Below are 16901 nucleotides of genomic sequence, written 5' to 3' on the forward strand. Positions count from 1 at the left end.
ACCACCCCTTCATTTTAACCTTCAGTCTTGGAGAGATAAAGATGGCAGAGATGTTTTCCTCTGTCCTTGACACTCGTCAGCAGAATGTCCATGAAGCATTGGACCCTTGGAAGATAACGTAGCACTGGTGCTCGCTTTTCTCATTGGATTGGTGGCCCCATCTGATGAGACACAGGTTCCCCTGTTACTGTGACCCAGAGTGACCGACACAGCATGCAGGCATGACCTCAGCTCTCAGCCTCTGCTCACATGTTTATCAAAGTGATTCATCCTGGACACAACTGAAAACTTCTTTAAGGCGTCTCCTCACAGCTGGCTGACCTAGGACAGTGGCCTTGGAAATGTTTCTCCAGTGTCTTTTGATAAAACTTGGTGTCTGTCTAAATAAATGTTCCGTAGCAGATGGTTACGGAATATCTTATCGAATTCTTGGCCGGACTTTGCCCTTGAAATGTTTTTATATAATCACGATACTGCAAAGCACAAAATAGTAGCATTATTATTATTTTTTAAACCCAAAACAAATGACACATGAGGTTGATAGTCTGGGAATAAATTGCAAACCTCAAATTTATACAATGTGTAAATGTTTTCCTGGGATGTTGTTTGATAGGCATTTGTACAAAGGCACTCTGGACTTTAGAATCCATGAGAAGTCATTCTTTGGATGTATTTGGGGACATCATCTTGCAAGATGGCTCAAGAGTCCAAGTTCAACACATTGGCAGCATTTGTTCCCTGCCCCTAGACATGATGGGGGAAAATCAGTTTTCTTGTTGTTTTTCATGATTTTAGCATCAGGTCCCTATTCTCACTGAAAATCAGTAATGCACCGTATAAAGCATTGTGCTGAAGCCAAGTTCGAAGAAGTTGTAACTAATGCTTTTGTGGGGTTGCTGTTTTGTTTTGCCTTTTTTTTAGGTGCACCTTTAAAGAAGATTGTGTAGAGTCAAAGCACTTTGAAAACTGGCTGGATATTTCAGCTGGTGCTAAAGAGTGTCCTAAAATTCAGATAACTCGAAGCAGCAGAGATAAGGTAAGAGGAAACATGTTAATTTGTTTGTCTCCACGGCATTGCACCACTGATGGTGACCTCCTCCCATGTGTAAAATATCTCCCAGCAATGAAATCAGCTTAGGTATAGGAGTCCGGTTGTTTTGTTAGTAAATGGTGAGTGCCTGGCAGATGCTATCACTCTGTAAGGTGCTGGACCGAGTGCTGCACGACCTGCCCGCCTGGAGTTAGTCATCTTGAGGAGCCAAAGATAATCTTCAACATTTGAATTTAAACAAACATAGCAAAAATACATTTTGATTTTAAAAATAGAGAAAAGTAAGCTCAGGCTTCTGGTCAACAAGATTCCTTAAATGTAGCTGGATTCATGCTTCCTTTTTCTGGTGTGTTCAGGCTTCTCGTAAAGACAGTCCTGTGGCACGACTCCGGGCGATGATGCTAGAGGCTGAGAGACAACCAATGGGGGAAGGGACTGTTTTGGGTGGGACATCTGGACCAGCCAGGGCGCTGTGGGCATTGGACAAGCGAAAGGAAGCAGTGAGCGTATCTGGGTGTTTCTGATGTTCACACCAACTCAGCCTATGTGAGAATGGAATCTCTCCCTGGCAGTCTCAGTGCTATAGGAAGACTTTCCCTCCCTAATTATGGCTCTTGTGTTATGAATAACGGTACAGCGTCCCCATCAGCAGCCAGCTGACCTGCCTGTTGAGCTGTCTGTGTTTTATTTGAATGCCACATTAACAAGGAAATGGGCCACTTTCCCTTTCCCCTTACACTTTGGCATTTCGGATAGCATGAAGCATTCCACTTACGATGATTTAACATTTAATAAAGGCGAGCCAGAACATTTAATGAGTGATAAATAATAGAAGAATCAAGCTGTCAAGTCATGACTGATCAGCACCCATGGGTTTAAAGTTACTTGACTGTTGTCACTTCCTGTTGTCTTCCTGGTATTGCGGGGGGGCAGGTGGATTTTTTCAACACTTTCATGACAACCTCTGCTAGCACTGAGTCGGAGGGAATAGGTTTGATGTAAAGGGTGTCTAGGAATCCATGCAGAAGTATAGCCAAATTTTTATTTATCTTATTAGTACCAAGCTGGTACTTGGTACTAATGAAGACTAATGACTTTGGTACTAATGAAGAATGATAGAAAAGTGCCATAGATAAACTCAAGACTCTGAGGAGTGGTTAAGATTATGCAGGATATTTTTCTGTTGCCATTAAAAAAGAAAAAATTTAAGGGCAACACTTCAGTTCAGTGGTAGTGGGAGGAAGCAGCTTGTAAGTGCTGCTTATGTAATTTGGTTACCTATGTATACTCTCACTAGTATAAATGAGTTACCATTTATATCTGGTCTGGAAACTGCTTACCACCCAAACAATCACTGGTGCTTTCTTCCCCACCCCAAGTCCCCTGGTGGCTTTTGCTAACTGTCACAGAGTCTTCCCACATAGCTCTGACATCACTGGTTCACCACTACTCTGAAAACACAGGAGAGAAAACGTAGTAGTTTGATTAAAGGGATTATTTGAAACAAACTTTGAACTCATTGTTTGGTTTTTGGCAGTTCTGGGGATTGAACCCAGGGCATATACATGCTGGGCACGTGCTCTACCACTGGGCTACCCCTCCAGCCATAGACTGCTTCCTTCAATAGTGTTGATAAGATGCATGACTCCATCACTTACGTATTTTTTCCTACCTTTATGGCCACCTGTGACTTGCCTGACAGTCTCAGGTCCCTGGCCTACAGAGATGGTGCACTGCCCATCCTAACCCAAGTATCACTCCAGTTCCTTTGTGGGTACAGAAAAACCTCCCTAGAACACAGAGCTCTGTTCACCAGAAGCTTTGTTTCCACACATAAAACAATTAGAAAATTGTACCCCATCCTCACTGTGGGATCCATATGCAAAAGAAAGAGCAATCCCAGTGTAGAAGGGATGTCTCTGAGGTTTAGTTGAATAAAAATAGCAAGATGCACAAAAGTCTGCATAGCACTATCACATGTAAAAATGCATATGATATATCTGTACATGCATATCTATCTATATCGATATGTCATGTGTGGTTAATGGAGCATGGAGAATCGAATGGAGGAATTCAGATGTGACTGCAAGCATGGGCTCCCCTGCTCCACCTGATGGCAGTGGGGACAGAGGGCAGTGGCAAATACAAAAAAAAAAAAAAAAAAAAAAAGACAAATGAAAGGCTCACCTATACAGACAAATAACAAAAAAAGGGCGTGTGACATGATCCCATTCTTGCCTGATATATGTGTGCATAGATATAAAGATTTTTTTTTGATACCAGGAATTAAACTCAGAACATTGTGCTCAGAACCAGGCAGGTGCTGTGCCACTGAGTTACACTCCTGCCCCTTAGGAAAGACTTTATATTAAGTAAAAATGTTTTGTGTTGTTGAAAATATAGAAGACATATGAATAAAAGTATTTCTCTTAAAACAACATAGTTCCTAAAAAAGGGAGACTCCAGGAATATTCTTTTGCAAATCAGAACTAGAACAAGATACTCCACCATAAACGGTGCTATTAACATTGTTTTTAAAGTTCTGTCCAATACAGCAAGTATACAGATGATTAGTGCAGTATAACATAGAAAAAAATTATTTGCTAGTCTTAAATGCTGGTATGTCTATAAACCTAAACATACTAGTTTTAAAATTATTCTAGGAGTTGGAGTATACCTCAGTGGTAGGGTACATTCCCCAACCCCCCCCCAAAACTAAAAAATAAGAACAAAATTATTCAGATGAATAAATTTAAATGAATGCTGAATGTTCAAAGAATACTCAAACATCAATAGCCATGTTACATGTTAGATAAAACAAACTTTTTTTTTTTTTTGTACCGGGGATCAAACTCATGATCTCCAGCTTGCTAGGCAGGTGCTTCCACCACTGAGCTAAACCCCTGGCCCTTAAAACAAACTTTAATTCATAGAAAATCCCATTCATAAAAACAAGAGGAATAAATATTCAGGCATAAAGTTTAAAAATGTTATATGTATCTTATATTTGAAAATATTCTTACTAGGAGACACATATTGGAAACCCAAAAATAGTGATTTCGAACTTTGCAAGTTTATTTGAAGCCCTTATGCCTGATGAAAATCAACAAAATAGTGAATTGTTGAGATTCTTTATAATTCATTATGATAGAATCTTAACTATTAAAAGCAGAAGCTAAATAATAAAGACAAAAATATATGAAATATTTTCTTAGAAGATTTTAAAGACATCTTGAATATATATCCAGATATATTCCATATTTCTTCATGGAACAGTAACAAGAATATTACTTTTTCTCATCTTATTTTTCTAAATTTCATGAATCCTAGTGAAATTTGCGTAGGAATTTTCTTAAAATTAATGTAACATTTGTCTGGAATAATATAAAGTAGTGGAGTATCCAAGATATATTTTGGGAAAAAAATGTTTATTTTAGGAAAAATCAATTAGATCGTGAACATATATAATATACATATATAGTATATTCTATGTATATGTAATACAGTATGCATATATATATATATATATTATTAATATGTACATCAGTAATCGTCCATCCATTCTCTGTCTTGAAAATAGTGATATAGCTGGTTGTAGTGGGCTATACTTGTAATCCCAACATTCAGGAGGCTGAGACAGGAGGATTACCATGAGTTTTATGCCTGGGCTACAAAAGTGAATTCAAGGCCAGTCTGTACTACATGGTGAGACTCTGTCTCAAAAAAAAAAAAAAAAAATAGTGATATAGACTCACAGAGTAAGCTCAGAAAAAAAATGTAGAAAATATTTAAGATCAGCTATTACAAAATAAGAGGAAACAAAACAGCAGAAATATAGTTTAATTCATGTTTTATATTAAATAAAAGGTAAAATTTAGGCCAGTTAAAGAATATGTATAAAAATATAACTCACAGAATAGAGTTGAACATCAAATAACTTAAAATATGGTAATTTTCTTAACTCTGAATTAACATAGTACCTAATAACAAAAGAAAAATACTTATATGCTTGATACCCAATTTTTAAAAACTGTATGTGGAAAAATAAGAGTCAACTAAAGCACACACTGCAGGAAAACATTTGCCAGACAGAATATTAATTACCAGATAATAAAGCCGAGGGAAAAAAAGAGAAAAAATCAAGATACCAAAAAGTAAATGGGCAAAAGCATACATTTTCACAAGAGGAGATTCAGAATAATAAATACAAATATGGAAATAGGTCTAATCTCACTAGTTATGAAATAAATACAAATTAAAGCAATAATAAGTTACGTTAACACCCAGTATTGACGATGCCAGTTAACGCAAACTTTTTGTAAGCAATTTGGCAGTATCTTTCAAAACTCATCAACATATTCATCCTCTTTGAAGCACTGATTCTAAGCATAGAATCCCAAGGAAAGAACACAAAAGAAGGGAAAACCTAAGCATGAAGCTGCTGTTAACAGCAGTGAAACCTGCAAACAGCCAGTTGATTGGCGTTGAGGAGAATGCTGAGTAAAACATGGACTTAGAGGTCAGCGTGCTAACTGTAGTTAGCAAGAGCTGCCTTAGCGCCATCATCTCTGCCTGCTAATGGCCACTCCAGTGGTTTCCTACTCCCACTGACCCACTGTGTCTTCACTCTGTCTTTATGCAGTTCATTTTGGGGAAAAAACTAAGCTGGGTGTGATGGCATACACTTACAGTCCGCGTTACTCGAGAAGCTGGGGCAGGAGGATCACAAGTTCAAGGCCAACCTGGGCAACTCTGTGAGACCCACTCTCAAAAACAAAAAAGGCTGGGGTGATAACTCAGTGGTAGGGCACTTGCCTACCGTGCTTAAGGGCTTAAGCCCCTGGGTTCAGCCTCCAACACAACACAATACACACACACACACACACACACACACTGGACAGTTCTCGTCTCACCTGGCTGATTAGCAGCACTGTGGAAACCTTCCTTGCTGCCCCGGCTCTCCTTGACTCTAAACAGTGGTGCTGTGCAAGCCCAGGTTCACCTGCCTCCTTAGTTGTCCATAGACAAACTTATCCACTCCCGTGGCCTTACACACCATACCTACCCATCACCCTTTGCCTCCGCACGTATTATTCCACTTTGCTCTAGGCCCGTCTAACTTAACATATTTTTTTAAAATGTCTAGAACCAAATGCACCCAGAATTGAAACCTTGATCTTCCACTTAAAAATCCACGTCTCTCTCCATGTGACCCTCTCAGGAGAAGGCACTGTGGGTACATGCATGGGTACATCCACGGCTCACTTCTAGAATCCTCCCCGTCCCCATCCCCTGCCCACGCGCCCCCCCATTGGTTCACTGGACCCATCCAGTTCTTTCCATCCTAGCTGAGGTGCCTGTCACCTCTTGACAGACTCCTGGTACCACACGGCCCCCACTTCTGATCCAGGGGCCGTCTGTCCTTCTGGTCTGTAAGCTCTCTGAGGGCAAAAGCTGCACTGACTTTATCTCACTGATGATTAGTTCTTTGTGCTGCACTGAGTCCATGCGAAGAGTGTGTTAATTATTTATGGAATGAATAACTGGATTGATTACAGTTATGGTAAAAAAAAAAAAAAACTGTGACAACTGGAAGGAAATGAGAAACAAGGGTTGGAGAAGGAAAGATTTTCGAAAACTTTCTGATACTCTCATTACAAGGTGTGAGGAAGGGCAGTCAGAGGCAAATTTGAGAGCGCGTCGTCCCGGGCCCAGATGTGCTGTAGATGCTGATGTGAGCCAGAGACCAGCTGCCCGCTGAGGATGGGCCGGCAGGCGGGGTGGGGTTTGACCATCCTTTAAGCCTTCTAGAGACTTCATCCTGGCTGACGTACTTAAAGAACTTGCCTTCTGTCTGCAGAAACAGAAATTTTTAAAAAGAGAAACACAGGAGTGAACCCCCAGGACTAGAATATATTTTCAGAGCTTTTTAGAAGGCCAGGGACTCAGCAGAAGCTTAGGTGGCCGTGCAGAAAGCTCAGGTAGAGGTCCCAGGTTGTTCCTCTCGGGTGACAGGGTCACCTCTTCCATAGGCTGTTTCCTCATCCAGATCCACCTTCCCACCAGGTCCCTTTCCTGCCCCTGATGCCAGACGCCACCACGGCTGGCATATTAACCCCTTTGGATTTCCTTCTCGATGGGAGAACTGCTTTGTTCTTTTAAATAATTTCATCTGAGAATATCTGCTCGATGGTACACATCCACACCGGCACACGCACACATGCGTGCCCGCAACATGTACACAAACACACACAGGGATACACACATCAGGTCATGAGTACGGTCACAAACCAAAATTTAATTTTAAAAGTAGAGTCACACCATCTTTACTATTTAATAACATTCACGGTAAGTAATAAAGAGGAGACAAATATATCTTAATACCTGAGCGATTAAGGAACATGACCTCTTAAATAACTCCTGGATCAAAGAGAAACAAATAGAAATAAAAGCATGAGTTGGGATGAAAAGACTTACAAGCAGAAGAACATAGATTTTCTAAAACAAATGCAGATGTATGGTATAATTCCCGTTAGACTCACAGTCTCCACATCCCCTTTGGATAAAATGATTTTGAAGCTCATATGGCTGAATAATGTCTAGGAAATCCCAAGAAAATTATGAAAATAAAGATAAATAAGGAGAGATTTCCCTTATCAGATGTTAAATGTATTTAAAGCCACAGTAGTAAAAACTTGATATTGGAATAGAAGTAAATCAATAGATTTTTGGAACAGAGCAATTTAGAAAAGGATTCCAAATATATGGTAATTTCATATATGACAAAAGTGATTATATCAGTTCAGTGGGGAAATGAGTTGTCAGTACTTTTTTCTCTATTTTTTTAAAGTAAATGCTTATGATATGTTTGATTAACCATCTGGTAAAAATAAAATTGGACTCTCATTTCACAATATATATAGAAATAAATTCCAGATGGATTAAAGATATAAGCTTAAAAAAACAATTGGAACCGTTTTATACTTGTCTGTAAGCTGGAATTTTGAAAGCACTTTATAGCCAAGACAAGAAAACCTGGATTTGATTACATAAAAACACACTGTGTAAGGGCAAGAGCTTCCACAAACAAAAGTTATAAGACAAACAGTAGATTAGGAGAAAATATATGTCAGAAAAATGACAGATAAGGATTAATATCTACACCATGCAGAGCTCTTAAAACCGATAAGGAAAATACACAGCAGAAATGCAGTCCAAGAGCAAGGATATGTGATTCACGGGAGGGCAAATCTAATAGCCAGTAAAATGCCTGTTTATTTGCTGCAGCCTTCTGAGAATGCTCTTCCTATGGCAGGCCGAAGGTGAGGCGCGTAAGGCCACGAGATGCCAGCCATGGCATGCTCACTGGTCTCCTGTGTCTCCTTCCCCCGCAGACCACAGTGACTATGGTGGGACACTTCTCTTCCAAGCTCTCGGAGTGCTGGGTGAAGAACATGGACACCGGCCAGATGCTCTGCCAGGAGAAAAGTCAGGAAAACAAGCCCTGCACCTGCATCCTCCTCACCAGGCCAAGCTACCGAGGTGCGTGGACTCTTCACGTGGCTTCAGAAAGTCAGGAAAGCGAGAGAACCTGCCGCGTCCAGGTTGCTCAAGGAAGCAAGTTAAATAATGGGGAATCTGAATTGTTTCTCTGCTGTCCTCAGTCTCTGCCCGCTGGGTCCTACTGGGTCTTGATCTCACCTCCCCCTCATTTGTTGGCTCTCAGCTGAGACCCTGGGGAGTGACAGAGGAGGACGCTTGGCTGGGAGAGCAGTAAAGTCAGACACCACTGAGCTGACTCTACCCGAGTGGCTCGGACATCTCAGAGATCTGAAAATCAGGAAGCTTCCTAGGTGAGATAAGAAAACATTGCCACCAGGGCTCTATCAGCTGGAGTCTGTTCATTCATACAGGGAGTACGTATTGAGAATGTACTGTGTGCCAGACATTATGCTAGGTGTTAGGGTTACAGGGACAACAGTGATAGAGCTGGCCCCTGCTGGACGTATTTACACTTTCAGGGTGGAGAGAAATAAGCGACTCGGTACAATGTGTGTGTACAGGAAGGGAAACTGGAGCTCTGGGGAAACCCAGAGGAAAGGACCATGCTGAACGTGACAGTGAGAGGGGTAACAAGGAAGTGATACCAGTCTAAATAGGCCTGGAGGATGCGCAGAGCTGAGCCAAAGCCAAGAGGGAAGAGTTCCAGGCAGAGGTTAACTTGTGTGATGGCAAAGAAGAAAGGTTTGTTGTAAGAACCAGAAGAGGATCTATACAGGAAAGGCGACAGGGGAGGGCGAGTGGAAAATGGATTACAAGGACATCCACCAAGGGACCTAACAGGGCCTGGTGGGCCTTGGACTCCATCCTGAAGCTGCGAGAGGTCTGAGCTGGCGGAGGCTCAGCCAGGCTTGGCTTGTGGAAAGGTGCAGTTGTGTGTTACCTCCTACCGGGATTGAGCACCGCAGGGACGGGGCTTTGGGAAGGTATCTTCACTGCTGTGTGTAGAAGGCCATGTGGCCCCAAATAGCCATTTACCATCAATAAGATTTTAGTGAATGAATGAATGTAGGGGAAGAATGACCCAGAAGAAGGGGAGGCTGAAAGGGTGAGTTCCAGAAGATCAGCTAGCAGCAAAGCTACTGCAGTGATCCAAATGAGAGAGAGAGAGAGCTGGAGGGCAGGCGTGGGCTTGTCAGGAAGCAGGTGGGTTCAAGAGATGGTGAGGAGACCAATGGAGGATTCAAGAGTTTCTCAGATGAGAAAGAGGTAGGTCCATGTGGAGCCCTCCTGGCATGGGCGATGGTCATAATGGAGGTGGGTCGGTCATGTGGTGAGAACTCAAGCCATCCAGGGTCTGAGTCCATCGGAGCTGCCATCACAAGATGCTTACACAGTGTGGTTTGTAGACACTCACACTGACCGCTGGGAACCCAAGGCAAAGGCAGATTCAGTGTCTGGGGCAGGCTCATTGTCAGTTTCATGAGGGGACAGAAAAACAAGGAAGCTCCCTGCAGCTTCATTGGTGAGCACACTAATCCCATTCCTGAGGCTGGAGTCCTCAGGATTTAATCGCTTCCTGAAGGGCCCGCCTCATAATGCCATCACAATGGGAATTAGGTCCCAACATACGAATTTTGAGAAGACACCAGCTTTTAAACTTAGTTGAATTCTTTACTCCTCAAAAGAGAATGTAATGAACCAGTTGAGAGACCTCACCTTGCAAATAGCTCTCAGTCACTAGGCTTGTGGTGACTGTGTACATGTAAATTCCTTGGAAAATCACACTGATTTTCCTACTTTGCCCTCCTTAGGGAGCCTTTGTGATGCACCTCTGGCTCATTTTGGTCGTTAAAGTGCAGACCTTGCTCCCCTGTAGAATAAGCTTCTGAAGCATTTGAGGTTGACTTGTGAAGCTGACGGTAGCTTTAGGGACTTCATCCATCACATCCACCTTTCACCTGCCCTTCCCGAGTACCTTGCCCGCCCTTACACAGGCGAATGAATGTCCTTCCACCTGTGCTCAGCCAGCCCAAGGCCATTGCCAAAACCTCGTCGATGGCCCCCTTCCAGTGGCCTCACTTCTTTCACCAAAACCTGTTCTTCCTCTGCTTTAGACAGGGAGGAAGGTCACCTCTTCCATGCGGCCATTTGGCACTCGGTGGTGCTCCACAGATACCAGTTCTTGGTACAGGTACTACCTGGAAATGAGAGCCACTCAAATAGCATTTCTTTGCCTGTTCCCCTATTACTGTCTTTGTTTACCTCTTCCAGAACTAAAAACGCTACACAGTAGAGGTCACGGATATCCATTTCCTTGTGGTATTTTCTATGTTCTGTGCACACCTCATGAAGCAGCAAAGTATGATGTCCACGACTGTCACCACTGGGCGGGCACTTGTTGATTGCGTAGAAATGCATTTTCACTGGGAGTCTCTCCATGCTTGGTGTCCACATACATCTCCCACTAGCATTCATCAGATGTTCCCACGAAGAGGTTGGTTGGCTCAGGCCTCCAAACTCCTGTCCGTAGAACAGAAGATGATCATTTCATGGAAGCCCATTTCATGTGAGCAGAATGCTGTGTGGGATTCTGCTCCTCACACTGAATCTCATTGCTGTACAGAGGTGCCTGTTAACGTTCTTAGACTTTGAAAACCACATGCCAATAAAATTCCAGTAAGAAAATTAAAGGGGGGATGGGCCAAGTAGTACATGCCAGCATTCCCAGGACTCCGGGAACCTGGGGGTGGCAAATTTGAGGCCAACCTGGGCAACTTAGTGACTGATGAGATCGTGGCTCAAAACAAATATTCTTTTTTAAAGGACCTGGGGTGTAGTCTAGTGTGAAGGCTCTGGGGTCAAATCCTACTGCCACAGAAAGAAAAGGAGGAGGAAAGAAAGGAAAGGGAAGGAAGGGATGCAAAAGAGGGGAAAAGAAAGAAAAGACAGAAGAAAGGAAGAAAGAAAGGAAGGAGGGAAGGAAGGAAGGAAGGAAGGGAGGGAGGAAGAAAGATAGAGAAAATAAATACCCATGGAATCAGGCCAACTTTTTATTTTGTCAAGGCTTTGATTTAAAAATACTATTCTCCTTAATTCATAGAAAGAAAAGTATTAATACTTCTTCCTTAATACTAGTCACTGGACAGCACAGGATTTGAAAGACACTGATACAGGCCACAGCACAGGAACCTGGCTCTGTACGATTATTATTCAGAGAGCATTGCAACCCCCACCCCCAGAGCCACCCCAGGCCTGCTCAGTCAGAACATGCAGCAGCGTGGCCCTGGAATCTGTATGTTCATCAATTTCTTAAATGGTTGTGATAGACACTTAGGTTCAGAAATCACTGCCTCTGATGGAGTATCAATGCATAAGGAGATAGAGGAAATTTTCCATTTCTCTGATGCTGATTTACCAGTTTTCATCCTTATTTTATTCTTTTGGGACTTTATAACCAGTGGGTAGGTTTTCAAAACCAAATTAAAAAAAAAAAAACCCTCATCGTGGATTTGACAACAGTTTCCTCCAAGAAGATCATGCATCTCCGCTCCAGGAATCCACACTTTAGGGTTTTCTAGGTAAACATTTGCAAAGTGTGGATTCTTCCAAAGGGGCGGGATTTCCTTTCTAGCTGCTGCTTTTCATATCCTGGGCACTTCTTGCTCGGTGGCTTGTTTTATTCTTATGTCTTGGCCAATTACAAGCTGAGATAGTGATCCCAGGGAGAGTATGAGATGTAAATGGGCTGTAAAATGGCTTTTCCTGGTGATTATTCGCGGGAGCCTTGCAGCTAGAGTTGGGCTCAGTCTGTTCGGAGGCCTGCACACTGCTCGGTGGCTGCCTCGCACGAATGGCCCGTGGGGAAGGAGCCACATACTGACTGGAACGCTGGTGAACAGCTGGCACACCCGTGCCCCTATGTAGGGACAGTGGAAAATATATATCTATCTTCTTCGTGCATTCGAGGCTGCCCTCAGCAGTGGCAGGAATCCACCCTCGATGACTTTACCCCCTTCTCTCTTCCAGATGTCTTACTTGTCAATGTGACATTCTCCTTCGGCTTTATGAATTTATCACAAAGATTCAACTTCACCAACTGCTCATCGTTAAGAGAGTAAGATTGTATTTGAAATTTAAATATTCTCTCATTGGTTTTAATTTATTGGCCTTACCCCTCTATTTCCTAAAGAAATCTTTTCAGGGAGTAGAACTTTTCCCAAATGCCTTTCCCAGCGTGGCCTACAGGAACAGAGAGAAACACTGAGCTAACAGCAAGTAACTCAGAGCCACCAAGGAGAGGACACGCCCTGAGCGCTTGGTCAACAAGGAAGTGTGTTTTCCCCAGGCCAGGAGATTTCAAGTGAGACTAGAAGAAGGGTCACTCGCTATTAGATCTCCCCGGATCAGAGAGGCATCCAGAACCAGGAAGCCTGACCCTGTGGGTCAGAAAATAAACCTCAAGGCACAAGATAAAGTCTCCTTTGCCAAAAGGACATGTTCATTGTGCCCTCTTTGGTGGATCAATTGATCGACTGATTGATTTTCATGGTGCTAGGGATGGAATCCAGGGTCTAGGCAAGCACTCTACCACTGAACCAACCAAATCCTCTGCGGTCTGCTAACCACCTTAGCCTCAGGGAGTGGGTGCCCCTGGATTAGGGCCTCGCCTCAGGCCTGGCTTCTGAAGCACAGAGAAGGCAGGAAATACTTACCAGAGTTCGGACCTTGTGGTTGGAAGCTGGCACCCTGAATGCCCCATGAGAACAACAGGAAGCTGTGATTAGCAATTCACTGTGCCTTGATGACCCACTCTGTAAGCTCTAAATGTGAGCTTTCTGCCTGGCCCAGGAGCCAGTGTTTCTACTGAAAAAGTGAATTCAGACTTTAGACTGCATTGGAGAGCCGCTGGGGCCAGTGATTTCTAAGAAACAGAATTAATTAGGGGAGAAAAGTCAAATCTTGATACAGAAAGCCTCAGAAGTCCAGAAAATAGGGAGAGGGGCGGGGGTAATTAAATAGAATTTTATAGCTCTAAGAGAGCCTTTAAAAACTGTAGCTCCCCTGTGGGCAGTTTTAGAGGCCAGATGAAAGGGAGTAACTTGTCCTGTGTCACTCACTAGGAAACTGAGTCTCAGACCTCAGTCCTAGTGTCCCCCAGAGAATGAGCATTCTCCCAGGAAGCCGTTTCCTGTTTGCAAAGTGTGCGGTACATTAATCCTGCCTGAGGGACCAGAGGAGCTCCAATCACAATCTGTTCCCACTCTGTTCAGGCGGCACAGGCTGGTCCCATCACCTGGGCTCGCTCCTGCGCCTTGCTGTCCTCGGCAGAGCCTTCCTCTGGCCTCTTTTGGCCACATTTGCAGGCCATCCCGATTTTCCTTCTATCATTTCTTCCTTGACTGCAGCTATTCTAACGAAAGCTTTTCAAGCCCTCCACGGTCATCCATGCGTGGTAGATTACTTGATCGGTAGATACAATTCTTCCTTAATTTGGTTATAAAGCAAACACAAGCGCCTCATTTCCTCTGTCTGCCAGATTGCACTTTGTGTCTCCCATTTCCCAGGCAGTTGGCGGAGCTGGCTGCTCCAGTGATCGGGACTGGCTGACCCGGTGGGGAGGGGGCAGTGGAGAGAGTGGGCCCGTCCCCCCAGGCACTTACCTGAGGGTGACCAGTAGCACAGCTGGATTCAGAAGCAGATTCAGTGAGTCTGTGTTGTCTCCAGACCAGCAGGTGACCCTAGCTTCAGGTTGCCATGGCAACACCCCTGCAGATGGGATGCTGGTCCATCAACCCCAAGGGCACCCCAGAGCTGGACACAAAGTCTTGCTCCATGCCCAGCCTCAAAGTGCTGTTTTCTTTGCCTTGTTCTTCCCAGTCTGTCTGGGGATTGTTTTTAAAATTCTTTTCAGTACTTGCACACTGCATGACAGAGGGAAATTCTAGGATATGAATAGTTCCCTAAAAATGTGGGGGGCCAGAATGTAGCTCAGCATCAAAGCACCTGCCTGGTAAGCATGAGGTCCTAAGTTCCGTTCCCAGTACCCACCCCCGCCAAAAAAAAAAAAAAAAAAAGATAAGAAAGGTTTTTTTAAATGTGGGAATTAAGTTGGTTTTCCATGTTCCCAGATGCTCAGTGTGCACTGGAACTGGCTGTGCTTGGTGTAAACGGGACAGGAAGTGTATCCACCCCTTCACCTTCTGTGACCCTGTTGATTATGAAAGAAACCAGGTAAAGAGACACTTTTGCTGTTATGAGGTTTAACCAAAAATAAATGTTTGTGTCCAGCTTGCCTTTGTGTGTGTGTGTGTGTGTTTGTTTTGCGGTTTTGATGGGGTTTTTGTTTTGTTTTGTTTTGTTTTTTGAGACAGGGTCACACTCTGTAGTTCAGGCTTGCCCTGAACTCTCTATGTAATCCAGGCAGGCCTCAAACTCACAGTGATCATCCTGCCTCAGCCTCCCGAGTGTTGGGATTACAGGCATACACTAACACCATTTGTGTTTGTTTCACGCTTTGAATTTCCCGCCCACACCTACGTGGAGTTAAAACGATATTCTCTGTTTATTTCAGGAGTTCTGTCACATCGCTGCGGAGAAACCATCCAAGACCTCTGGAGGAGGAAAATTCAGGGAGACGAAGAGTAACAGAACCAATCCCAGTCTACAGGTCCAACCCTGTTTTTGAGTTGATAATGAAAACATCCCTTTTTGATGACAGTGACAACTGCCACTATGTTGGGTTCCTTTTAAAAATTCTCTGTTTTACTTACTGCCAAAATTCCCTTTATTTCCCCGTTGGGTTTTAACCAAGTTTCACTTAATTGGCTCAATATATCAAAGGCTCACACTCACTTACAGAAATTAAAACTCTGTAATTATGAAAAATGATGTGGGTCCATAGGGCTCAAATCGTAAAGGTGACTTTGGGACTTATTGGAGGAGAGTTAGGAGAAAGCAGAGGGCGCAGCCTTAGGGGAATTCGATTTGAACCAAAGACGATTGCAGCTCTGGGATTGCCTGTGTGAACAGGGCTTTATGAAAAGCACCAAAGATCCTGAATTAAATCATGGATTTTGTCTTGTTGTTTTGCTTTATAGATAAGATCAAGCCAATAGTTAACGATGCTAAAACAGAGTTGTTATAAAATGTGTGTTTCTCTTTCTTTTTCAAAAGTGGTGCTTTTTCATGAAATTTGGTTGGGAATTTCTCTTTATTTTCTTCCAGATCAGTGAACTCAACGTGTCTGTCATGTTCGCAAAGTAGGGGCTGTTAAACATTTCTGGCAGGACGTATGTGTTCAGAGCACAGCTAAGTGCTGGCTTCAGTCAGTGAGCAAAAGTTCTCGTGCATCTATCCATGGTAAAAAACAAACAGAAAGAGGACGAGTTCCTGCTCTCATTAACCTTGAAGTCTGGCAGGATCAGGCAAATTAAAAACAACAGCATTAAAAGCACCCAAAAAGGCTCTGTTTCCTATTTCATGACTAATCTGCAGCTTTGACTTAGCCATTTGCAGCTATTAAGGTCAAGTGCCAATATAAATAAGTAGCACGTTTTTAATCATTACTGAAAAGTTGTTAGTAACTTTAGGTGAATTAAGTAACAGGCAGAGGGAACGTGAATTCAAATGGATTATGCAGTTAATTAAAGCATTAGAAAAGCTTGATGTGCCAATATCTCTGGACTTTGAAAGTCTCTGTGGTTTAATTAAATGATGGGCTACCTTTCTCTTCCCATCAGTTTGTAAAACTAAGAAGTGGTGACAGGGATGTGGATCAAGAAGACAGTGGCTTTTTCTTCCAATTAAACTTTGCTGTTATTTTTGGTTTTGGTAAAAAGCACAGAACCTTGGCGACGTTCACTATTTTTAAGTATACCATTCAGTAGTGCTAATTACAGTCACGGGCTTGTGCAACCTGTCTCCAGAACACTCCACATCCTGCGAAACTGAAACCCTGCACTCAGGAAATAACTCTCCATCCTCCTTTCCCCCCAGCCCCGGGTAACTGCCATTCTATTTTCTGTCTTTGTGAATTTCACTACTAAGATCACCTCAAGGAAGCAGAGTCAGTATTTATCTTTTTGTGACTGGCTTATTGTGCTTAACATAATGTCCCCGAGTTTCATCCATGTTGTAGCAAGAGTCAGAATTCCCTTCCTTTATTAGGGCTGAACAATGTTCCGATATAAACACACACCACGTCTAGTTTATCCATTCATCTGTCCATGGTATCCAGGGTTGCTTCCCTGTTTTAGATCCAAGAAATAATGCTGGTGTGAATGTGGTTGTACAACTATGTCTTCAAGACCCTGTTTTCAATTCTTTTGGCACTGAACCCAGTGGAAGT

The 16901-nt window shown here is 43.1% G+C and overlaps 1 protein-coding gene across 3 annotated transcripts in view; it reads left to right on the forward strand.

Moving 5' to 3' along the window:
• The window catches only part of Plxnc1 (plexin C1), a 140441-nt gene that overhangs the window by 55405 nt on the left and 68135 nt on the right, over positions 1-16901 (forward strand). For all 3 annotated transcript variants that reach the window (XM_003476281.5, XM_063255304.1, XM_063255305.1), the window contains exons 5-9: positions 922-1036; positions 8446-8593; positions 12581-12668; positions 14683-14785; positions 15126-15221. In XM_003476281.5, coding sequence (XP_003476329.1) covers positions 922-1036; positions 8446-8593; positions 12581-12668; positions 14683-14785; positions 15126-15221 — 550 coding nt within the window. The remainder of the gene's footprint in view (positions 1-921; positions 1037-8445; positions 8594-12580; positions 12669-14682; positions 14786-15125; positions 15222-16901) is intronic.

The sequence above is a fragment of the Cavia porcellus genome, unplaced genomic scaffold, assembly GCF_034190915.1.
Source record: "Cavia porcellus strain 051 isolate PalLab524CR breed Dunkin Hartley unplaced genomic scaffold, mCavPor4.1 scaffold_8, whole genome shotgun sequence".
Taxonomy (NCBI): Eukaryota; Metazoa; Chordata; class Mammalia; order Rodentia; family Caviidae; genus Cavia; species Cavia porcellus.